We start from the raw sequence: 26,025 nt of genomic DNA, 5'->3' as shown, positions 1-26,025 counted from the left end.
TGAAAGTTACTTTTTTGACACTGGTTGTTAATATCTTGGTAATTGCAACTACAACTGCAACGATGGTTCAGCTGGATAGGTCTTCCCTGCTGTTTCTGTCACTAGTGTTACATTGTGATAACATGACTGACAGCTCCTGTTAGGAATTGAACAACACAGAGTTGATGTAGACTAGAGGGACGATTTGAAAGTCTGTCTGATAGCCTATTGCTCCTATGTCTCCTGGGTCCTGTATGTATAGTCGTGGCCAAAAGTTTTGAGAATGACACAAATATTAATTTTCACAAAGTCTGCTGCCTCAGTTTGTATGATAGCAATTTGCATATACTCCAGAATGTTATGAAGAGTGATCAGATGAACTGCAATTAATTGCAAAGTCCCTCTTTGCCATGCAAATGAACTGAATCCCCCAAAAACATTTCCATTGTATTTCAGCCCTGCCATAAAAGGACCAGCTGACATCATGTCAGTGATTCTCTCGTTAACACAGGTGAGTGTTGACGAGGACAAGGCTGGAGATCACTCTGTCATGCTGATTGAGTTCGAATAACAGACTGGAAGCTTCAAAAGGAGGGTGGTGCTTGGAATCATTGTTCTTCCTCTGTCAACCATGGTTACCTGCAAAGAACCACGTGCCATTATCATTGCTTTGCACAAAAAGGGCTTCACAGGCTAGGATATTGCTGCCAGTAAGATTGCACCTAAATCAACCACATGGTTGTTGTGAAGAAGGCTTCAGGGCTCCCAAGAAAGTCCAGCAAGCGCCAGGACCGTCTCCTAAAGTTGATTCAGCTGCGGGATCGGGGCACCACCAGTACAGAGCTTGCTCAGAAATGGCAGCAGGCAGGTGTGAGTGCATCTGCACACACAGTGAGGCGAAGACTTTTGGAGGATGGCCTGGTGTCAAGAAGGGCAGCAAAGAGGCCACTTCTCTCCAGGAAAAACATCAGGGACAGACTGATATTCTGCAAAAGGTACAGGGATTGGACTGGGTTAAAGTCATTTTCTCTGAATCCCCTTTCCGATTGTTTGGGGCATCCGGAAAAAAGCTTGTCCAGAGAAGACAAGGTGAGCGCTACCATCAATCCTGTGTCATGCCAACAGTAAAGCATCCTAAGACCATTCATGTGTGGGGTTGCTTCTCAGCCAAGGGAGTGGGCTCCCTCACAATTTTGCCTAAGAACACAGCCATGAATAAAGAATAGGACCAACACATCCTCCGAGAGCAACTTCTCCCAGCCATCCAGGAACAGTTTGGTGACGAACAATGCCTTTTCCAGCATGATGGAGCACCTTGCCATAAGGCAAAAGTGATAACTAAGTGGCTCGGGGAACAAAACATCGATATTTTGGGTCCATGGCCAGGAAACTCTCCAGAACTTAATCCCATTGAGAACTTGTGGTCAATCCTCAAGAGGCGGGTGGACAAACTCCAAGCATTGGTTATGCAAGAATGGGCTGCCATCAGTCAGGATGTGGCCCAGAAGTTAATTGACAGCATGCCAGGGCGGATTGCAGAGGTCTTGAAAAAGAAGGGTCAACACTGCAAATATTGACTCTTTGCATCACCAATTGTCAATAAAAGCCTTTGACACTTATGAAATGCTTGTAATTATACTTCAGTGTTCCATAGTAACATCTGACAAAAAATATCTAAAGACACTGAAGCAGCAAACGTTGTGGAAATTAATATTTCTGTCATTCTCAAAACTTTTGGCTATGACTGTAGTCTAGAGGGATGACGTAAGGTCTGTCTGATAGCCTAGTGCTCCCGAGTGGTGCAGCGGTCTAAGACACTGCATCTCAGTGCTTGAGGTGTCACTACAGACACCTTGGTTCGAATCTAAGCTGTATCACAACTGGCCGTGATTGGGAGTCCCATAGGGCGGCGCACAATTGGCCCAGCGTCATTTGGGTTTGGCTGGTGTAGGCTGTCATTGTAAATAAGAATTTGTTCTTAGCTGACTTGCCTAGTTAAATAAATAAAAATGTCCCCTGGGTTGTGTATGTAGACTAGAGACACGAATGAAGGTCTGTCTGATAGCCTAGTGCTATGTCCCTTGGGTCATGTTTTATTAGAGTGAAAACATTTTGAAATGGGGAGGTAATACCTGTCCAATTAGAAAACCGATATTTTAGTTTTCTGTTGCAAAAAGTTTTGCTGGTGTGCCCAACTGTACACAACCCTGCAACACAGCTGAACAGTTGTAGTGGTAGTCCAGTCCACTCAGGATACCTCCAGTCCTCCTATTTTTGCCTACCTCATTAAGAGCACTGTAGCCAACATGGCACCTGGCCCGCCCAAAACTCTGGCCAACAGCCCATTAAAACGGTCTGTCTGTCTTATTGAACTTAAGGAATACCTGGGATAGGATAAAGTAATCCTTCTACCCCCCCCCCCCCCCCCCCCCCCCCCCCCGAAAGATTTAGATACACTATTGTAAAGTGGCTGTTCCACTGGATATCTTAAGGTGAATGCACCAATTTGTAAGTTGCTCTGGATAAAGAGCGTCTGCTAAATGACTTAAATGTAAATGTAAATGTAAACCTACTCCCCTAGCAACAAGAAATAACTGACACAGTCAGTACTAAGCCGAGGCTGCTAATCCTCTCCTGCCTTAGCCCCCCTTTCCCTGCACTCCTCCTCCTTTCCCCCACTCCTCCTTTCCCAGGACCTCTGCCAAGGTTACAACAGCGATGGGAGAAGGGAGGGGAAGAAGGACAGCAGGGGAGGGACATGCAGTATGCATGAGAGGCTCTGTTGAGGAGAGAGAGACAGATCAGCAGAATTGCTTCTCCAGCTGAGCAACTGGATAAAACTGCCAATAAAACTTTGCACCCTGCCATGCTAACATCAGTCCGGACCCTTTGTGTTCAGGGTACAATGTGCAGGCTGATTTCCTCAGAGTCTGGACGCTGCCTATGAGTCTGTCCGTACAGCCGCTGGACACACCGAGCAGTCGCTTTTACTTTAGTTTGTTGTCGGTCAGGAGGGAAGCACAAAAGGAGTTAGCATGCAGAATGTACCAGAGGAGTGGAGGGAAGAACAGAGCGTGGGAGGAGGAGGAGACAAAGATGTTAAACCGTGGGAGGGTAGAGAGGCCTTGTTCCAAAGGAACACCGGTAACTCCAAACAGGACATGTCCACAGGGGAAGAGAAGGAGAATGGAGAGATGATGAACGGAGGGGGAAAGGGGATGGAGGGGACAGATAAAGAGTCGCTGATGATGGAGCTGACCCATCTGGTTCAGAAGACAGTGAAGGAGAGTAGCTGGTGGGAGCGGAGAGGCATCGACATCACTATCCTTGCCCTCGCCTTTCTCCTGCTACCCCCAGGTAATCTATACAGCCGTCTTACACACTTCATACACCCATATCACACACTTCATAAACCCGCCTCACACACTTCATACACCTGTCTCACACACCCATCTCACACACTTCATAAACCTGTCTCACACACTACATATACCCGTCTCACACACTTTATACACCCGTCTCACACACTTCATATACCCGTCTCACACACTTCATACACATGTTTCACACACCTTATAGTCCTTATCAAGGCCAACATATGGTATGCTATTACATGTTTATATAGTGTAGGTTTACCACATTCAGTTCATCCTATCTCCAGGTAGGACATCTACCTGCACACCACAATACATACACCTGTCTCACACTTTATAGTGGTCCACTGTAGCTCAGATGGTAGAGCATGGCGCTGGCAACGCCAGGATCATGGGTTTCGATTGCCACTGAGGCCGCCCATTTGAAAAATATATGCATGACTAAGTCGTTTTCGATAAAAGTGTCTGCTAAATGGCATAATAGTATTATATTATGTTATTTTAAAGGTAGGTAATCATACAGTATATATGTTATTATATGTTTATAAAGTGAGGTTTTAACACATTCAGTTCACCCTACCCCCAGGTAAGACACCTGTCTGACAATGGGAGAATTGGTTGAAATGAAGTATTTTCAACCAGTTTTTTTCACTGGTATTAGCCTGGTTAAACCAGTTTTTGTCACTGGGTATTAGCCTGGTTAAACCAGTTTTCTCACTGGGTATTAGCCTGGTTAAACCAGTTTTTCTCACTGGTATTAGCCTGGTTAAACCAGTTTTTCTCACTGGGTATTAGACGGGTTAAACCAGTTTTTCTCACTGGGTATTAGCCGGGTTAAACCAGTTTTTCTCACTGGGTATTAGCCGGGTTAAACCAGTTTTTCTCACTGGGTATTAGCCTGGTTAAACCAGTTTTTCTCACTTGGTATTAGCCTGGTTAAACCAGTTTTTCTCACTGGGTATTAGCCGGGTTAAACCAGTTTTTCTCACTGGGTATTAGCCGGGTTAAACCAGTTTTTCTCACTGGGTATTAGCCTGGTTAAACCAGTTTTTCTCACTGGGTATTAGCCTGGTTAAACCAGTTTTTCTCACTGGGTATTAGCCTGGTTAAACCAGTTTTTCTCACTGGGTATTAGCCTGGTTAAACCAGTTTTTCTCACTGGGTATTAGCCGGGTTAAACCAGTTTTTCTCACTGGGTATTAGCCGGGTTAAACCAGTTTTTCTCACTGGGTATTAGCCTGGTTAAACCAGTTTTTCTCACTGGGTATTAGCCGGGTTAAACCCGATTGAACGATGGGATCAATAATGAGAGCAGGATTCAGTTTGATTTAGTCAGGCTAAAGTCTTTATAAAAGGTAAGAAAGATTTGTTCTAAATACACAGGATATTATGTTATTAATCCATTGTGCCAATATTAGATCTTGAGCACTAACCTGGAACTTGATGTTGAGACAGGGACAGGGACAGAGTAGAAATATACATGTTCTAATGTATAAGTAGACCAGTACATGGCCTCAATTAAATACTGATTTCAACAAGGCTGCACACACCGCACACATGCTTGATGTCTGATACTCCCTTGTCCTATCTGGGTCTGTGACCTCTTTCTAGGTCAGTGTGACTGGTATGTCACCAGAGGCTATGCTTAATTTGACAGCTTGATAACACACCCATCTAGGTTCATTGTTTGATTATCTTTGGAAATCAAAGTCTTTAGGTTCTAAATGCTGTTATATTTCCAATTAGAAAATGGCTTTACCTATTTCAGATTTTTTATTTAACCTTTATTCATCCAGGAAGTCCCATTGAGGTCAGACTACCTATTTAACAATGGAGACCTGGACAAGAGGGCAGCTCAATAAAAACACGTAGCTCAAAACACAAAGATCAGCCAGTAAAGGGCCACATTTCTGTTTCTGCTATTTACAATGGCACGTAGCATTTTAGTAGCACTCTTCTCTGTGCTACTAATTCTCTGTCAACACTGGACAGTCCAATACTGCCCTGGGGGTGTATTACTGCCAACATGGTGTATTACTGACCTTGTGACTTATCGCCTCCCAATGATGCTCTTTGAAATAGGAGGTGGGGAAAAGTGGAACATTAGCACAAGACAGATTTCGCTGTGTTAGGAATAGATTGGCAATATCACCAAACCAAAGATTCCCCCGCTCCAAGAGAGGCATAGTCCAGGTGAAGCCCATTGAGGTCACATGCATTTGTCATGTATTCCAGAGTGCATGCATGAAGCTACTGCAAATACATAGTTGTATCATTTTAGTGTAAGTCACTTTGTAGTCTTCTAGGTCCATTATTTAGATATTGGTCCTAGTTCTTTCTCATGTTGGCATGACAACTTTGCAGGAGCAACCTATACCTGTGATGATAACCTGTACCCCTCCCTCACAACATGTACCCCCTCCCATCCCAACACCTACCCTCCTTCATCTGAGCATCTCCTTTCAGTGATGTAACCCACACCTTGGTACTGCAGTAGGGAAGCGGCCTGGCTCCCCTGGTGTTCCGGGGAGGGAGGGAGGTCATCCAACACTGTGAACACAGGCATACCAGCTCTCACAGTCTCACGTCAGAATTAGATGTTCATCCATGTTCCTCCAAGGTCAAATTTCAAATTTGTTCCAAATGTCAAATTTGAAAGTGTTTAAGGTTAAGTTTAACTCCACATTTTTAAGGTTAGGGTTGGGTTCTGGTGTTAACTACAAATTCTTAGACATTTACAGTAGAGTGCATACATTTTACAGTAGAGTGCATACATTTTAAATACGGGTCCCCCATGGGAATCGAACCCACAATCCTGGCGTTGCAAGCGCCATGCTCTACCAACTGAGCTACATAAGGGCCTATGTATTAACTTCAAATGGTTAAGGAAAGAGTAAAGATTTGGGATAGAAACTTTATATCACTGGATTTGAACTTGCAACCTTTGGAATGATTGGCAGATGTTAATGCCCATCTGCCATTCTCATCCACAACTCCTTAGCGAATCCGAAACCAACTTGAAGAGGACATTGCTCACTGTTGCCCCTAGTGGCCAGTTTCCATGTTATCTCCATGTTATCTCCTCAGACATGGATGGACGTCACATACGGATTTGTATCATGGGTGACCTGGCTGCATAAAACATCCCCTCCCTAGACCGACTTGTGTTAACATACAAACACAGGAAGGGGAGTGAGAAAGCCACTGTACTAAAAAATGAAGGATTATGACTGTAAATTAATCCGATTTTTTTTATTTTCATTTTTTTTTATTTCACCTTTATTTAACCAGGTAGGCTAGTTGAGAACAAGTTGTCATTTACAACTGCGACCTGGCCAAGATAAAGCAAAGCAGTGCGACACAAACAACAACACAGAGTTACACATGGAATAAACAAACATGCAATCAACAATACAATAGAAAAGGTCTATATATACAGTGTGTGCAAATGAGGTAGGGTAAGGGAGGTAAGGCAATAAATAGGCCATAGTGGTGAAATAATTACCATATAGCAATTAAACACTGGAGTGATAGATGTGCAGAAGATGAGTGTGCAAGTAGAGATACTGGGGTGCAAAGGAGCAAAATAAATAAAATAAATAACAGTATGGGGTATGAGGTAGTTGGATGGGCTATTTACAGATGGGCTATGTACAGGTGCAGTGATCTGTGAGCTGCTCTGACAGCTGGTGCTTAAAGTTAGTGAGGGAAATATGAATCTTCAGCTTCAGTGATTTTTGCAGTTCGTTCCAATCATTGGCAGCAGAGAACTGGAAGGAAAGGCGGCCAAAGGAGGAATTGGCTTTGGGGGTGACCAGTGAGATATACCTGCTGCAGCGAGTGCTACGGGTGGGTGCTGCTATGGTGACCAGTGAGCTGAGATAAGGTGGGGCTTTACCTAGCAAAGATTTATAGATGACCTTGAACCAGTGGGTTTGGCGACGAATATGAAGCGAGGGCCAGCCAACGAGAGGATACAGGTCGCAGTGGTCGGTAGTATATGGGGTTTTGGTGACAAAACGGATGGCACTGTGATAGACTACATCCAATTTGCTGACTAGAGTGTTGGAGGCTATTTTGTAAATGACATCGCCAAAGTCGAGGATCGGTAGGATAGTCAGTTTCACGAGGGTATGTTTGGCAGCATGAGTGAAGGATGCTTTGTTGCAAAATAGGAAGCTGATTCTAGATTTAATTTTGGATTGGAGATGCTTAATGTGAGTCTGGAAGGACAGTTTAATGGACAGACGGGCAGGTGTGGGCAGCAATCAGTTGAAGAGCATGCATTTAGTTTTATTTGCATTTAAGAGCAGTTGGAGGCCACGGGAGGAGTGTTGTATGGCATTGAAGCTCGTCTGGAGGTTAGTTAACACAGTGTCCAAAGAAGGGCCAGAATTATACAAAATGGTGTAGTCAGTATAGAGGTGGATCAGAGAATCACTAGCAGCAAGAGCGAGATCATTGATCTATACAGAGAAAAGAGTCGGCCTGAGAATTGAACCCTGTGGCACCCCCATAGAGACTGCCAGAGGTCCGGACAACAGGCCCTCCGATTTGACACACTGAACTTTGTCTGAGAAGTAGTTGGTGAACCAGGCGAGGCAGTCATTTGAGAAACCAAGGCTGTTGAGTCTGCCAATAAGAATGTGGTGATTGACAGAGTCGAAAGCCTTGACCAGGTCGATGAATACAGCTGCACAGTATTGTCTCTTGTCGATGGCGGTTATGATATCGTTTAGGACCTTGAGCGTGGCTGAGGTGCACTCATGACCAGCTCGGAAACCAGATTGCATAGCGGAGAAGGTACGGTGGGATTCAAAATGGTCGGTGATCTGTTTGTTAACTTGGCTTTCAAAGACCTTAGAAAGGCAGGGTAGGATAGATATAGGTCTGTAGCAGTTTGGGTCTAGAGTGTCTCCCCCTTTGAATAGGAGGATGACCGCGGCAGCTTTCCAATATTTGGGGATCTCAGACGATACGAAAGAGAGGTTGAACAGGCTAGTAATAGTAGTAATATGGGGTTGCAACAATTTCAGTGATCATTTAGAATGAGAGAGTCCAGATTGTCTAGCCCAGCTGATTTGTAGGGGTCCAGATTTTGCAGCTCTTTCAGAACATCAGCTATCTGAATTTGGGTGAAGGAGAAATGGGAGAAGCTTGGGCAAGTTTCTGTGGGGGGTGCAGGGCTGTTGACCGGGGTAGGGGTAGCCAGGTGGAAAGCTAGGCCAGCCGTAGAGAAATGCTTATTGAAATTCTCAATTATCATGGATTTATCGGTGGTGACAGTGTTTCCTAGCCTCAGTCAGTGGGCAGCTGGGCGGAGGTGCTCTTATTCTCCATGGACTTTACAGTGTCCCAAAACTTTTTGGAGTTTGTGCTACAGGATGCAAATTTATGTTTGAAAAAGCTAGCCATTGCTTTCCTAACTGCCTGTGTATATTGGTTCCTAACTTCCCTGAAAAGTTGCAGATGTCAGTCATCTGGCCAAGCAAAGTCCACCACAGGAGAAAGATCAGGAACATCCACATGCTTGACTGCAGAACAGAATGTTCAAGGAACCTGTTCTAGAATGTGCTTCAAATGGCAGGTGTAGAGTAGAGTGTAACATTGTCTATTGTCTATCTTATGCTTATGTAACCTATCCCAGAGCTGTTTGGCAAGACAATGACCATAGGAGTTGGCAAGACCGCACAAACAGATCTGGGACCAGGCTAATGCTAACATATGTATTCTACAAATCTAAGCTACTCTCCATATTGTGGAATATTTGCATTTAGAACAACGTGTAAACTTGCTAACCTTTGTTTGACCCCTATTCCCTCCCCTTGCCCTTATCCCTCTCTCCTCATCTCCTTGTCTCCTCAACCCCATCTCCCTTTCTCTCCTCATCCCCATCTCCCCTTCTCCTTGTCTCCTCAACCCCATCTCCCCCTCTCTCCTCATCCCCATCTCCCCTTCTCCTCATCTCCTTGTCTCCTCAACCCCATCTCCCCTCTCCTTAACCCCATCTCCCCTTTCCCTCTCTCCTACAGCTTTCCTGCTGCTTGGTTCGTCCCAGACCCTGGTGTTTGTCCTGGGCATGGTGCTGATGGGCGTGTCCCATGCTGTCATCACCATCAAGGGGACCCATCTGGCAAGTCACGGATCGCTGAGCGAGTCCCCTATCTGGGCCGATGTCTGGGCTGTGTTTTTCATAGAGGTAAGAGAGAGAGGGAGAGAGAGAGAGGGGATTGTTGAGGGAGGGACAGAGAGAGAGAACTTCCTGTTAGCCAAAGCGTTACATCAATGAATTCAGCCACAGTAGCGAAATCATGCTGGATTTGAAATTTCTCTTGAATTTGGGTTACTTTTGTTCATTGACCCTACATTTTATCCTCTCACCAGACATTATATTGCAGATGAGGGAGGCAGGTAGCCTAGTGTTTAGGAGCACTGGGCCAGAAACAAAATGGTCGCTGGATTGAATACCCTTGACAACCACGTGAAAAATCTGTCAATATTCCCTTGAGTTAGGCACTTAACTCTAATTGCCCCTGTAAATCGCTCTGGATAAGAGTGTCTACTAAAATGTAATAACTGCTGGACTTTGTCCTTAATTTGGCCTGTTTTTTCAAGCTAGTCTTTCAGCTATCAGTCACTCACGTGTCAAGTATCTATGTTCATGACACGCTTGTCTGGATATCGATCCCCATGTCTGTGTCATTCTCTTCCATAGTGCTCTATGAAAATATAAACATGTTTGTCTGCATTTTCTAGTGTTGTTTCATCACACATCTTGATCACAAGTCTGTCTGTCTGTCTGTCTGTCTGTCTGTCTGTCTGTCTGTCTGTCTGTCTGTCTGTCTGTCTGTCTGTCTGTCTGTCTGTCTGTCTGTCTGTCTGTCTGTCTGTCTGTCTGTCTGTCTGTCTGTCTGTCTGTCTGTCTGTCTGTCTGTCTACAGGTCTGTGGGTCATTCGCAGCGAGGGCAGGTGTAACAGGCCACATTAAGATGCACCATGCCCACACCAACGTGATCGGCCTGGGTGACTCCAGCACCTGGAAGATACCGTACCTGCCCCGGGGTGTATACCTGTTCATTGCCCCCCTGGCGGTACCTGTTATCACTCCTCTGGTGGCACTAGGTGAGGCACAGCCAGGGTCTGTGTGCATGTTTTTCCAGGGGTAGTGTCTACCTGTTCACTATCTAAGACACATAATGCTCTGTCTCTGTTATGTTGCTGTTGTTTTGAAACAGGAACATGTTGATACAGTGCTTTCGGAAAGTATTCAGAACCCTTGACGGTTTCCTTTTTTTTTCAGGTTACAGCCTTGTTCTAAAATTGATTACATTGTTTTTTTATCCCATCAATCTACAAACACTACCCTATAATGATAAAGCATTTTTTTTGCTAATTTATATATATAAAAAAACCATAAATGTCACATTTACATAACTATTCAGACCCTTACTCAGTACTTTGTTGAAGCTCCTTTGGCAGCGATTACAGCCTCGAGTCTTATTAGGTATGACGCTACAAGCTTGGCACACCTGTATTTGTGGTTACTCCCATTCTTTTCTGCAGATCCTCTCAAGCTCAGTCAGGTTGGATAGGGAGTGTTGCTGCTCAGCTATTTTCAGGTCTCTCCAGAGATGTTCGTTCGGGTTCAAGTCCAGGCTCTGGCTGGGTCAATCAAGGACATTCATAGACTTGTCCCGAAGCCACTCCTGCGTTGTCTTGGCTGTGTACTTAGGGTCGTTGTCCTGTTGGAAGGTGAACCTTGGCCCAGTCTGAGGTCTTGAGCACTCTGGAGCACATTTTCATCAAGGATCTCTCTGTACTTTGCTCTGCTCATCTTTGCCTCAATCCTGTCTAGTCGCCCAGTCCCTGCCGCTGAAAAACACCCCCAGAGCATGATGCTGCCACCACCATGCTTCACCGTAGAGATGGTGCCAGGTTTCCTCCAGATGTGACGCTTGGCATTCAGGCCAAAGAGTTCAATCTTGGTTTCATCAAACCAGAGAATCTTGTTTCTCATGGTCTGAGAGTCTTTAGTTGCCTTTTGGCAAACTCCAAGCGGGCTGTCATGTGCCTTTTACTGAGGAGTGGCTTCCTTCTGGTCACTTTACCATAAAGGCCTGATTGGTGGAGTGCTGCAGAGATGGTTGTCCTTCTGGAAGGTTCTCCCATCTCCACAGAGGAACTCCTCCCTGACCACCTCCCTGACCAAGGCCCTTCTCCCCAGATTGCTCAGTTTGGCAGGGCGGCCAGCTCAAGGAAGAGTCTTGGTGGTTCCAAACTTCTTCCATTTAAGAATGATGGAGGCCACTGTGTTCTTGGGGACCTTCAATGCTGCAGACGTTTTTGGTACCCTTCCCCAGATCTGTGCCTCGACACAATCCTGTCTCGGAGCTCTACAGACAATTCCTTCGACCTCATGGTTTGGTTTTTGCTCCGACATGCACTGTCAACTGTGGGACCTTATATAGACAGGTTTGTGCCTTTCCAAATCATGTCCAATGAATTAAATTTACCACAGGTGGACTACAATCAAGTTGTTGAAACATCTCAGGGATGATGAATAGAAACAGGATGTACCTGAGTTCAATTCCGAGTCTCATAGCGAAGTGTCTGAATAATTACGTAAATAAGGTCTTCTGTTGTTTTTAATACATTTGCAAAAGTTTCTAAAAACATGTTTTCGCTTTGTCATTATGGAGTATTGTGTGTAGATTGCTGAGGATTTTTTTTATTTAATAATTTTTTGAATAAAGCTGTCACGTAACAAAATGTGGAAAAAGTCACGGGGTCTAAATACTTTCTGAAGGTACTGTATACAGTACCTGTGTTTGCGCTAGCTAATCATGTGTACATGGCTGACAAAATAATGTGGTTGTTGTTCAGATATATGGCACCTTCTAATTTGGATTGATATCTTCACTCCAGGCTGTGATGGTGTGGTCTGTATCTGTTCCTCTTTTTTTCTCTCTCTTGTCTCTGCCTGTTTCTGTATGTGTTTTTGTGTTTCTCTGTCTCTGTCCCTGTCCATAACTGTATCTTACAGCACTGTAAAAAATTACTCTCAGGATCATCTTTAAAAACACTTCCAGCTGGTTACAAATAACTTAGTTAGGTTTTCTCAATTGACAAAAATGACATTTGTTGAAACCAAATATATGATTCATTTACATTTACATTTAAGTCATTTAGCAGACGCTCTTATCCAGAGCGACTTACAAATTGGTGCATTCACCTTATGATATCCAGTGGTTCAATGCCAAATGTTATATTTAATTATTAACAAACCTACAGGTAAATTACAAAACAAAGGAAACATAAGGTGTTTTAATAGGGCATTGGGCCACCACAAACCAGACCAGCTTCTATATGCCTAAGCATACTATAGATTCTACAAGAGTCTGAAACTTTATTGGAGGGATGCAGCACTATTCCTTCACATAGAAATTCCATCATTTGGTGTTTTGTTGATGGTGTTGGAAAACGTTGTCTCAGGCGCCACTCCAGAATCTCCCATAAGTAGTGATTACGTTTTATACTGGAACTCCGAGGCCTACATCGAAATCGCTAACGCCTCGATCACACCTACAAGGTCATTGCGCAAAATGGTACCCAGCCTTTTCTGGATATGTGTGCAACAAAAGCTAAACATTCACCTTCTGCTGCCATTTCTGTCAAGCTGTCTACACATACAATTTGTTTGATAAATCCAACATATGCACCACACAGAACCAGTAGCGGTGCGTGGGTAAAATCACTGGGGAAGCAAGGCAGAAAAAAACATGTGTTGTGATAATTGCGTTGTTTGCTCTATAACCTGTTAGTTCATATGAATTGCAACCGTGACGTATGCCTAAGGCCTAGACAATAAGAAGACACAGTGGCAGAATACATTTAACTACACATTTGTTTCATCACAAAACCGGAGAGCAACCTCTGTCCGGTGAAGTCCACAAAGCATATTGCATGTAAGAAACAGTTACACAAGAAAGTTCATGTTTCCAACATTTTCAGACTACTAAACAACCATGGAGAGTTACTGCAAGTTGCAAAGAAAACAGGATCTGCCTCCACTATTGCAGCACCATTTCAACTTCAACATTCCAAAATCATCAAATGACCTATGCTCTAATACAGCAACAACTAAATGACACCAAAAATGATTTAGTCCAATCAACGTAAGCTACAGTAAATATGCTGTCCATGGTTCAGATTTGTGAGTGTGTGCATTTGTGCAAGGAGAAAAAACATGTTGACTCACCCTACTTGTAGAGAAACGCCAATGCCATCCTCCTCTATTTCATGATGACGAAACAGAATATGAATTTTATTTTTTGTTGTCCTAGGCTACCTTGCTAAAATGCTTGGTCGTTAGCCTAATTTCCTTTCATGGGAAATGTTAGCTAGTTATTAACATTAGCCTTCTACATCTTGCTGCATGTTGAACTTCCATCCTCTCAGTCCAGGGGCACAATGTATTTTATGGTTCGATCAGAATCGCCATTATAATCATTGGCCAGTACGGAGAATTACAGTTGAAGTCGGAAGTTTACATGCACCTTAGCCAAATACATTTAAACTCAGTTTTTCACAATTCCTGACATTTAATCCTAGTATAAATTCCCTGTCTTAGGTCAGTTAGGGTCACCACTTTATTTTAAGAAAGTGAAATGTCAGAATAATAGTTGAGAGAATGATTTATTTCAGCATTTATTTCTTTCATCACATTCCCAGTGGGTCAGAAGTTTACATACACTCAATTAGACTTCCACAACCTTCCCACAATAAGTTGGATGAATTTTGGCCCATTCCACCTGACAGAGCTGGTGTAACTGAGTCAGGTTGGTAGGCCTCCTTGCTCGCACACTCTTTTTCAGATCTGCCCACAAATTTCCTATAGGATGGAGGTCAGGGCTTTGTGATGGCCACTCCAATAACTTGACTTTGTTGTCCTTAAGCCATTTTGCCACAACTTTGGAAGTATGATTGGTGTCATTGTCCATTTGGAATACCCATTTGCGACCAAGATTTAACTTCCTGACTGATGTCTTGAGATGTTGCTTCAATATATCCACATAATTTTCCTCCCTCATGATGCCATCTATTTTGTGAAGTGCAGTCCCTCCTGCAGCAAAGCACTCACACAACATGATGCTGCCACCCCCATGCTTCACGGTTGGGATGGTGTTCTTTGGCTTGCAAGCCTCCCCCTTTTTCCTCCAAACATAACGATGGTCATTATGGCCAAACAGTTCTATTTTTGTTTCATCAGACCAGAGGACATTTCTCCAAAAACGATGATCTTTGTCCCCATGTGCAGTTGCAAACCATAGTCTGGCTTTTTTATGGTGGTTTTGGAGCAGTGGCTTCTTCCTTGCTGAGCGGCCTTTCAGGTTATGTCGATATAGGACTCGTTTTACTGTGGATATAGATACTTTTGTACCTGTTTCCTCCAGCATCTTCACAAGGTCCTTTGCTGCTGTTCTGGGATTGATTTGCACTTTTCGCACCAAAGTACGTTCATCTCTAGGTAACAGAACACGTCTCCTTCCTGAGCGGTATGATGGCTGCGTGGTCCCATGGTGTTTATACTTGCGTACTATTGTTTGTACAGATGAACGTGGTACCTTCAGGCATTTGGAAATTGCTCCCAAGGATGAACCAGGTCTATAATTTATTTTCTGAGGTCTTGGCTGATTTATTTTGATTTTCCCATGATGTCAAGCAAAGAGGCACTGAGTTTGAAGGTAGGCCTTGAAATACATCCACAGGTACACCTCCAATTGACTCAAATGATGTCAATTAGCCTATCAGAAGCTTCTAAAGCCATGCCATCATTTTCTGGAATTTTCCAAGCTGTTTAAAGGCACAGTCAACTTAGTGTATGTAAACTTCTGACCCACTGGAATTGTGATACAGTGAATTATAAGTGAAATAATTTGTCTGTAAACAATTGTTGGAAAAATGACTTGTGTCATGCACAAAGTAGATGTCCTAACCGACTTGCCAAAACTATAATCTGTTAACAAGAAATTTGTGGAGTGGTTGAAAAACGAGTTTTAATGACTCCAACCTAAGTGAATGTAAACTTCCGACTTCAAATGTAAATAAAACCACAAGCCCAAATCCCTACCTCCATCCGTGGCTAATAGGGATAGGGCCAATTTTAGCTAGCTAGCTACCAGAGGCCAACAAAACAACAAGATGTTTCTACCGATGACGTATTTCTCTGAAGCTTCCCCGAACAAACAAAATTATTTTGACCAGCAGGTGCCTCTAGTGTACAACTTGTTGAACAAGGCCTGCAGTAATGCTTCAGGAAGCTTCATTTCCCCATAACTACCTGTCAGTGTTCAATTGGGTTGAGATCTGGTGACTGTGACGCCCATGGCGTATGGCTTACATAATTTTCATGCTCATCATACCATTCAGTGACCACTCGTGTCCTGTCATCCTATGGGGGCTTAGCTATGGTAGCAAAATTAATGACCAAAATAATTGTGTGCCCAGCATTTTTATACATGACTCTAAGCATGATTGGATTTTAATTGCTTAATTAATTCAGGAACCAAACCTTTGTGGAAGCATCTGCATTCAATATACTTTGTATTCCTCATTTACTCAAGTGTTCATTATTTTGGCAGTTACCTGTATATTTCAAGTTGCAACCCATATTTCTTTAAACACTCAACTTACTTTTCCCCTTTGGTTAAACCTAATAAAGAACATACAAACTAATACACTGAGTGTACAAAACATTAGGAACACCTTTGTAATACGGAGTTGCATCCCCATCTTTTTCCCTCACAACAGCCACAATTCGTCTGGGCATGGACTCAAGGTGTTGAAAGCGTTTCACAGGGATGCTCGCGCATGTTGATTCCAATGCTTCCCACTGTTGTGTCAAGCTGGCTGGATGTCCTTTCGGTGGTGGACCATTCTTGATACATACAGGGAACTGTTGAGCGTGAAAAACCCAACAGTGTTGCAGTTTTTGACACAAACCGGTGTACTCCGTTCAAAGGCACTTAAATCTTTTGTCTTGCCATTCACCTTCTGAATGGCACACATACACAATCCATGTCTCAATTGTCTCAAGGCTTAAAAATCCTTCTTTAAACTGTCTCCTCCCCATCATTATGCATGTCAATCTCTCCTGGCTGAAAGTGGAGGAGAGATTGACTTCATCAAATCAAAGTCTATCTGTCACGTGCGCCGAATACAACAGGTGTAGATCTTACAGTGAAATGCTTACTTACAAGCTCTAACCAACAGTGCAAAAAAGGTATTATGTGAACAATAGGTAAGTAAAGAAATTAAAACAACAGTAAAAAGACAATGAAAAATAACAGTAGCGAGGCTATATACAGTAGCGAGGCTATAACAGTAGCGAGGCTACATACAGGCACCGGTTAGTCAGGCTACCTATCCCAAATGTCTTCAGTTGGATTGGCCTTCCCTGTGGCTCAGTTGGTAGAGCATGGTGTTTGCAATGCCAGCATGGTGTGTGCAATGCCAGGGTTGTGGGTTTGATTCCCACGGGGGGCCAGTACAAAAACATGAAATGTATGCATTCACTACTGTAAGTTGCTCTGGATAAGAGTGTCTGCTAAATGACTAAAATGTAAATGTAAAATGATTACAAACAATTAAATACATGGCATCAAACACCTGGAGACCATGGGTTTAATGTATTTGATTCCACTAATACTGCTCCAGTCTTTACCATGAGCTCGTCCTCCCCAATTAAGGTGCCACCAACCTCCTGTGGTGTGTTGTAACTGACTGTGTCTGTCCCCGACTGTGACTGTATCTAACTGAGTTGTCTGTGTCCCTCTGTTATAGGTCAGCTGAAAGAGCACTCAATGGGCCAGGCCCTGAGGACAGTCCTGATGGTGTTCCTGGGGTTGTATGCTCAGTACTGGCTGTTGATCCATGTCTCTGGGTTCCAGTGTCTTTACAGCACCCTCCTCTGTATGCTGCTCTCCAGGGCTATGTTCTCCCTGCCCTACATACACGTTAACATCTTCCAAGTGAGAAAGCATGTACACACATTGATTTAGGCAAGCACACACACACACCCTCAGCAAAGTATATTATCAGTGGGGAACTGACGATTTGGCTAGTAGGGAGCACCAGTTATGAAGGAAAAAACATCTCCTCCAATATGTTGTTTCTCCATTTGTGTTACTATTGATGGCAGCAGTCTTGTCTCCATCCTCCCCGGTACTCCCACTGTGGGTGCCTGCTTGTATTTTGTCCTATTTCAAATATGTACAAGTGTGTATTAATACACATGTGAATTTGACCCTGTACTGTTAAGACCATTGTAGAGGCATTTAACTGAATGGTGGGTCCATAGAGATAGAATAACATCTGTCTATGGGTAGACCTCCCGCACACAGATTACGCTAGACTCTGCATCTCATATTCTACTACATTGCAAATGTGTCCAGGGCAGCAAAATCATGCCAACAGTTTCTCTCTGGGTATCTTTTCGTTCAGTGAATCAGCGGGGGCTCACACACACACACCCACACACCTTTCCATTAAACCGTCCACTCCTGTTCTGTAAAGCACATTGGCCTGCCTATGTTCTCCCCGACCCGTCGGCCCAAGAGGATTTACCAGATGACCCACGGGGTTCTGAACCTTCCTCGGAACCCCCTGCTGGACTGGATCTTTGGACACTCCCTCATCAACTGTCACGTGGAACACCACCTGTTCCCCTTCCTCTCCGACAACATGTGTCTCAAGGTACAATGCAGACAACGTGTATTTCAACGTACAATGCAGACAACGTGCACCTCAACATACAATACAACATGTATCTCAAGGTACAATGCAGACAATGTGTATCTCAACGTACAATACAACGTGTCTTATTAAGGTACAATACAGACAACCAGGGTGGGGTTAATTCCAATTTAATTTCTAATTCCAAATTAAATTCCGGAGTTTAAGCAGGAAGTGGAATATTTTATTGGAATTGAATTGGAATTGTAGCAATCTAATTTTATTTATTTGATTGAAATTGTACATTTGAATTGAACAAAAACCATCCTTGGAATGGAATTGGAATTTAGACTGTCTGAATATTTATTGAATTGGAATTGAAGAAGAAAACCATCCTTGGAATGGAATTGAAATTGAATTGGAATTTAGACTGAATTTTAATTGGAAAATAAAAACATCCCCGGAATGGAATTTTAATTTAGAATTTTAAAACTGGAATTTTGTTGTAATTGTTCAAATTCCAGTTACTGGAGGTGATGCATTTAGCATTAAAATTGAATGCAATCTTTGTTTTCAATCGATCAAATAATTATAATTGTATACGCACATTACTAATATATACATAATATCTATATAATTATATAGCATTTTTTTATGTTTACCAATGAGGAGTTGACATGCAATATATTTCTGGTTAGGTTATTAGGGATAGTTCACCCTAATTACATATTGGTTTCCTTACACTTAAGCAGTCTATGAACTATGACATTGTAATTTTGTAATTTGGGTGAGCTTAAAGGTGAATAATGGCAAATTTCAAAAATGTGGCGAAGGGAGCAATTGCGGCCTGCAATTTGGGGCATTCCTGCATGTAGAACCCCACTTTATACTTCCATTGGTCAATATTTAAGCTAGGACAGGCGGGAGGGGCTCTCCAGTACAGTAGGTGGCGTTAATGCACAATATTGTGGATGCCAGCCACTGGTAGCTAGCTAACCGTACATCGGTAGACAGTGTCCTTCGTCCCTGCCTGTCGGGCACTGTTTATGCAGGAACCAATGGGATGCTCGAGGGGGGGGTTGTTCATGAAGGACCCAATGGATGCTCGAGGGGGGGCGTTCTTGCAGATGAAGGAAAGCCTACATGCAGGAACGCCCCGGATTGCGGGCTGCAGTTGCACACTATTGAAAATGCGTCTGTGTTCCTAAACTCCTCTGACTCATTGTTGGACTGTCTGTCAAAGTGCGCACCTCTCTCACAGGGAGAGTGAGGTAGAGCGAGAGTGAGAGCTACGTCACAGGGTTATACAATCCCCCACTCACTGCAGTGCTAGATAGAACTTTGTGGAATAACACAAATGTGCGACATAAATATAAAAGTTCTGTCACAGCAGAAATACTATACTGAACAAAAAAACATAAATGCAACATTTTTCTACGATTTTACTGAGTTACAGTTCATAAGGAAATCAGTCAATTGAAATAAATAAATTAGGCCTTAGTCTATGGATTTCACATGGCTGGGAATACAGACATGAATCTGTTGGTCACAGATACCTTAAAAAAAAAGTAGGGACCTGCATCAGTAAAAAACAGTCTGTATCTGGTGTGACCAGCATTTGCCTCATGCAGTGCGACACATCTCCTTCACATACAGTTTATCAGGCTGTTGGTTGTGGCCTTTGGAGTGTTGTCCCACTCCTCTTCAATGGCTGTGAGAAGTTGCTGGATATTGGCGGGAACTGGAACACGTTGTCAAACACATCAATCCAGAGCATCCCAAACAAGCTCAATGGGTGACATGTCTGGTAACTATGCAGGGCATGCTCACCAGACATGTCAGCTTCCAGGATTTGTGTACAGATCCTTGCGACATGGTGCCCTGCATTATCATGCAGAAACATGAGGGGGTGGCAGCGTATGAATGGTACGACAATGGGCCTCAGGATCCCGTCACGTTATTTTTGTGCATTTAAATTGCCATAGATAAAATGCAATTGTGTTTGTTGTCTGTAACTTATGCCTGGCCATACTATAACCCCACCGCCACAATGGGGCACTCTGTTCACAACAGTGACATCAGCAAACCACGTGCCCACATTCCTGCAGTCAGCATGCCAATTGCACTCTCCCTCAAAACTTGAGGGAGAGTGCAAACACATCTGTGGCAAACACATCTGTGGCATTGTGTTGTGTGACAAAACTGCACATTTTAGAATGGCCTTTTATTGTCGACAACACAAGATGCACCTGTGTAATGATCATGCTGTTTAATCATCTTCTTGATATGCCGCACCTGTCAGGTGGATGGATTATCTTGACAAAGTAGAAATGCTCACTAACAGGGATGTAAACAAATTTATGCCTACATTTTGAGAGAAATAAGCATTTTGTACGTATGGAAAATGTTGGGGATCTTTTATTTCAGCGTATGAAACATGGGACCAACACTTTACATGTTGCATTTATATTTTTGTTTAGTGTAAATTCCGGAAGTCCAATCGATTGTGAGATATGGCATATACTTTTTATATGATACATTTGTGTCGCGGGTTCACAATTGTACCTTTTATGAAACCTCTGCCAAGCAAGGAGGAAAGGAGCCAACCTAATCCCGCCTGCCACTGCAACCCCATTGGACATAATTTCACCTGCCAATCAACATTGTCCATCTTCCCTCTGACTGTATTCTCGTTGCATCATGTGATCAGATAATTATGGCAAAATATATCTACTAAAATGAGAGTGAAAGACGAGTGTGTGTGCAACATAACGTCCACTTCATAGTATAACACAGTATATGGGCTAAAAGTCTATTTTATGTAACAAATGTTTCATTAGATTGGAACTTTACTACAGCCAGCTGACAGCGACATAGCCACGTTAAGTCATTTGGGGTGGGGGTGCCGTTGCAGACGGCTATATGGGTCTACTAATATAGGACTATTAACGCCCTACTTTTGTGAAAAAATATATATTGAAAAAAATATACTTTTTTTTCAGAGGGTGCTGCACAGTGGCGATTTTAGCATGTAAATCTTGGTGGGGCAAACTCATTTATTTTAATTTTTATGTATGCCAGCAAAGCCACTACACAACACAACAGTAAACAATACATTAATTGGACTTTAACGGTGACAAACAGTGCCCGCAAACTGTTAGGGCCAACATAAAGCTATCCCAACAGCAGAGTTCCAACACCTTACCACTCTTACGCCTGGCTATCAGCAGAGCCTGGTCTGGCAGCGAAACAGCTCATTCATCCTCATTTACGGCCTTTTAAAAAAACACAGATGATATGGTTGACTTGCTTAAACAAATGTGGTTTCTACTGACAATTGAGATGTACAAACTATGAGCGGATAAGAGGCAATCCGTAATTTCGATTAAGACATTAATGAGCGAGCTAGGACAGACATCATTCCGTTACTTTTAGATTACTTTCCCCTTAATAAGAGGCATTAGAAGAAGACAAAAATGTATGTTACCAATTGTATAACATCTATTGCAGGATAAATAAATGTTAAAGTTTACAAAGCTAGCAATATACAGTGAGGGAAAAAAGTATTTGATTCCCTGCTGATTTTGTAAGTTTGCCCACTGACAAAGAAATGATCAGTCTATAATTTTAATGGTAGGTTTATTTGAACAGTGAGAGACAGAATAACAACAAAAAACTCCAGAAAAACGCATGTCAAAAATGTTATAAATTGATTTGCATTTTAATGAGGGAAATAAGTATACATTAACCTCAGCTCTGAATCTACAAAATGGCACTCTATCTAATAGAACTCAGAGGGTTTTCTTTAATGAAAGCTTCTCTAATGTCAAACATGTAAAGTGTGGTGTACCGCAGGGTAGCTCCCTAGGCCTTCTACTCTTTTCTATTTTTACCAATGACCTGCACCTGGCATTAAACAAAGCATGTGTGTCCATGTATGCTGATGATTCAACCATATACACAGCAACCACAGCTAATGAAGTCCCTGAAACCCTTAACAAAGAGTTGCAGTCTGTATTGGAATGGGTGGCCAGTAATAAACTGGTCCTGAACATTTCTAAAACTAAGCATTGTATTTGGTACAAATCATTCCCTAAGTTCTAGAATTCAGCTGAATCGTGCAATGAATGGTGTGGCTGTTGAACAAGTTGAGGAGACTAAAGTACTTGGTGTTGCCTTACATTGTAAACTGTCATAGTCAAAACATATAGATTCAATGGTTGTACAAATAGGGAGAGGTCTGTCCGCAATAAAGAGATTTGACACGACAAAGCATGTCCTGCATGCTCTAGTTTTATCTTATCTTGATTGTTGTCCAGTCATATGGTCAAGTGCTGCAAAGAAAGTTAAGCTGCAGCTGGCCCAGAACAGAGCAGCACGTCTTGACCAATTTCAAGGAAACGTACAGTATTATACAGAGCCATATACAGAGTGCATGGAACTCCATTCCATCTTATATAGCACAAGTGAACAACAAACCTGGTTTAAAAATAACTAATAAAGCAACACCTCACGGCACAACACCTCTCCCCCATGTGACCTACTTGTTGTATGTACAGTTGGGGTCGGAAGTTTACATACACTTAGGTTGGAGTCATTAAAACTCGTTTTTCAACCACTCCACAAATTTCTTGTTAACAAACTATAGTTTTGGCAAGTCGTTTAGGACATCTACTTTGTGCATGACAAAAGTCATTTTTCCAACAATTGTTTACAGACAGATTATTTCACTTATAATTCACTGTATCACAATTCCAGTGGGTCAGAAGTTTACATACACTAAGTTGACTGTGCCTTTAAACAGCTTGGAAAATGTCAGAAAATGATGTAATTGCTTTAGAAGCTTGACATCATGGGAAAATCAAAATTACTCAGCCAAGTCCTCAGAAAGATAATTGTAGACCTCCACAAGTCTGGTTCATCTTCGGGAGCAATTTCCAAACTTCTGAAGGTATCACGTTCATCTGTAGAAATAATAGTACGCAAGTATAAACACCATGGGACCACGCTGCCGTCATATCGCTCAGGAAGGAGACACATTCTGTCTCCTAGAGATGAACGTACTTTGGTGCGAAAAGTGCAAATCAATCCCAGAACAACAGCAAGGGACCTTGTGAAGATGCTGTAGGAAACAGGTACAAAAGTATCTATATCCACAGTAAAACGAGTCCTATATCGACATAACCTGAAAGGCCGCTCAGCAAGGAAGAAGCCACTGCTCCAAAACCGCCATAAAAAAGACAGACTACGGTTTGCAACTGCGCATGGGGACAAAGATCGTACTTTTTGGAGAAATGTCCTCTGGTCTGATGAAACAAAAATAGAACTGTTTGGCCATAATGACTATTGTTATGGTTGGATAAAAAAGGGGGAGGCTTGCAAGTTGAAGAACGCCATCCCAACCGTGAAGCACAGGGGTGGCAATATCATGTTGTGTGGGTGCTTTGCTGCAGGAGGGACTGGTGCACTTCACAAAATAGATGGCATCATGAGGAAAGGAAAATTATGTGGATATATTGAAGCAACATCTCAAGACATCAGTCAGGAAGTTAAAGCTTGGTCGCAAATGGGTCTTCCAAATGGACAGTGACCCCAAGCATACTTCCAAAGTTGTGGCAAAATGGCTTAAGGACAACAAAGTTAAGATATTGGAATGGCCATCACAAAGCCCTGATCTTAATCCTCTAGAAATGTGTGGGGAGCACACAAAAAGCGTGTGCGAGCAAGGCGGCCTACAAACCTGACTCCGTTACACCAGCTCTGTCAGTAGGAATGGACCAACATTCACCCAACTCATTGTGGGAAGCTTGTGGAAGGCTACAAGAAACGTTTGACCCAAGTTAAACAATTTAAAGGCAATGATACCAAATACATATTAAGTGTATGTAAACTTCTGACCCACTGGGAATGTGATGAAAGAAATAAAAGCTGAAATAAATAAATCATTCTCTGACCTAAAAGAGGGAATTTATACTCGGATTAAATGTCAGGAATTGTGAAAAACTGAGTTTAAATGTATTTGGCTAAGTTGTATGTAAACCTCTGACTTCAACTGGATGTACGTGTAACTGATAGATCCACACACACTACATGTTAATGTAAGTAAATTGTAAAGTATTTTTGTCTGTAGTGTCTTTTTCGTTATGTGTCGGACCCCAGTAAGACCAGCTGTTGCAATTGGCGTTGGCTAATGGGGATCCCAATAAATCAAATCTATGATCACGTCACCAGAATAAGACCTGTGATATTTATTGGAATGGAGCATCAAGCACGTCACCTTGCACATTGACCACCCTGTGAAGTTCATCCTAACTTATTTAATCTGTAGCCTAATAAACTGTATGCTTTCCCTATGAGTCGTAGTGTGAGGACCACACAACATGTCATTGCGTGACTCCAAGTTTACTTCAATATTATGGTTATTATATCAATATTTTAGCATTTCCACTGACATTTCTCGCATAATTCATTTTCCCGAAAGTAAAAGATCCCACCTTGCCTAAAGTATTTTGTTTTGTCAACATTCGGAAACTTTATCTGACATATACTTTACTTGCATAACAAGGTTGGATGGAAACCTGGTTAAAGAAGCTTCTTTCAAGAAAATGACATTCACTTTCACCTCTAAATTATGTGGATCTTTGTGAGAACTGTTGATGTAGAAAATGGCTTTATAAAATAAATGTTGTTGATTAATATGAACCCTTTCCTCCCTCCTCTCCTCTCAGGTAAAGCCCATCGTGTCCCAGTATCTGAAAGAGAAGGAGCTCCCATACCAGGAGGATAGCTACCTCTCCCGTCTGCAGCTCTTCTTTCACAAGTACCAGGAGCTCATGGTTTTCGCCCCACCCATCACAGAGCTGGTGGGGGTGCAGTGATGGAGCAGAGAGGTGGAGGATGAGGCGGAGGGCAGGAAACAGGGAATATACCATCTACTAACCCACGCTGCTGTGTGCAGTCACTGAATTAAGAGACTACTATCACTGTCCTACTGTATCTAGGCGGATCATTCTTTAAGTGCACAAACTCCAACTAACTGACATTAACATAGCAATATATATATACTGCAATATTAATAAATTATTTCTGTCGAAAAACAATTACATGAAACAAACACATTGTAAATTTATCTGCATGATCTAACACTATAACATGATAGCTATACCAATGACCTTTGTGTGTAGTTAAACAACAACCCACTGGGCACAATGTGTGTAGTTAAACAACAACCCACTGGGCACATACCGGTTGAATCAATGTTGTTTACACGTCATTTTAATGAAATTATGTTGAACCAAAGTGGAATAGACTAATTGATGTCTGTGCCCATTGGGAACAATAATAAGGCACTTTATGGCATACATACACTACCATTCAAAAGTTTGGGGTCACTTAGAAATGTCCTTGTTCTTGAAAGAAAGCAAATTTTTTGTCCATGGAATATGGAATATCTACATAGGCGTACAGAGGCCCATTATCAGCAACCATCACTCCTGTGTTCCAATGGCACGTTGTGTTAGCTAATCTGATTTGATCATTTTAAAAGGCTAATTGATCATTAGAAAACCCTTTTGCAATTATGTTATCACTGCTGAAAACTGTTGTTCTGATTAAAGAAGCAATAAAACTGGTCTTCTTTAGACTAGTTGAGTATCTGGAGCATCAGCATTTGTGGGTTTTATTACAGGCTCAAAATGGCCAGAAACAAAGACCTTCCTTCTGAAACTCGTCAGTCTATTCTTGTTCTAAGAAATGAAGGCCATTCCATGCGAGAAATTGCCAAGAAACTGAAGATCTCGTACAACACTGTGTACTACTCCCTTCATAGAACAGCGCAAACTGTCTCTAACCAAAATAGAAAGAGGTGTGGGAGGCCCTGGTGCACAAATAAGCAAGAGGACAATTACATTAGAGTGTCTAGTTTGAGAAACAGAAGCCT

The 26,025-nt window shown here is 42.5% G+C and overlaps 1 protein-coding gene across 1 annotated transcript; it reads left to right on the top strand.

Annotated features, from left to right (window-relative positions):
* The first annotated feature begins 2,781 nt into the window (after nucleotides 1–2,781).
* On the top strand, nucleotides 2,782–25,548 carry LOC115153526 (fatty acid desaturase 6). The gene is made up of 6 exons (XM_029699052.1): nucleotides 2,782–3,336; nucleotides 9,386–9,552; nucleotides 10,295–10,475; nucleotides 17,196–17,383; nucleotides 17,928–18,107; nucleotides 24,815–25,548. Exons 1-6 carry the CDS (start codon nucleotides 3,015–3,017, stop codon nucleotides 24,962–24,964), a joined length of 1,188 nt encoding a protein of 395 aa, XP_029554912.1. The 5' UTR covers nucleotides 2,782–3,014; the 3' UTR covers nucleotides 24,965–25,548.
* The last annotated feature ends 477 nt before the right edge of the window (nucleotides 25,549–26,025 follow it).

The sequence above is a fragment of the Salmo trutta genome, chromosome 18, assembly GCF_901001165.1.
Source record: "Salmo trutta chromosome 18, fSalTru1.1, whole genome shotgun sequence".
In the NCBI taxonomy this organism is placed as follows: Eukaryota; Metazoa; Chordata; class Actinopteri; order Salmoniformes; family Salmonidae; genus Salmo; species Salmo trutta.
The sequence above is the reverse complement of the archived record's forward strand: the minus strand, read 5'-3'. Positions and strand labels throughout refer to the sequence as shown.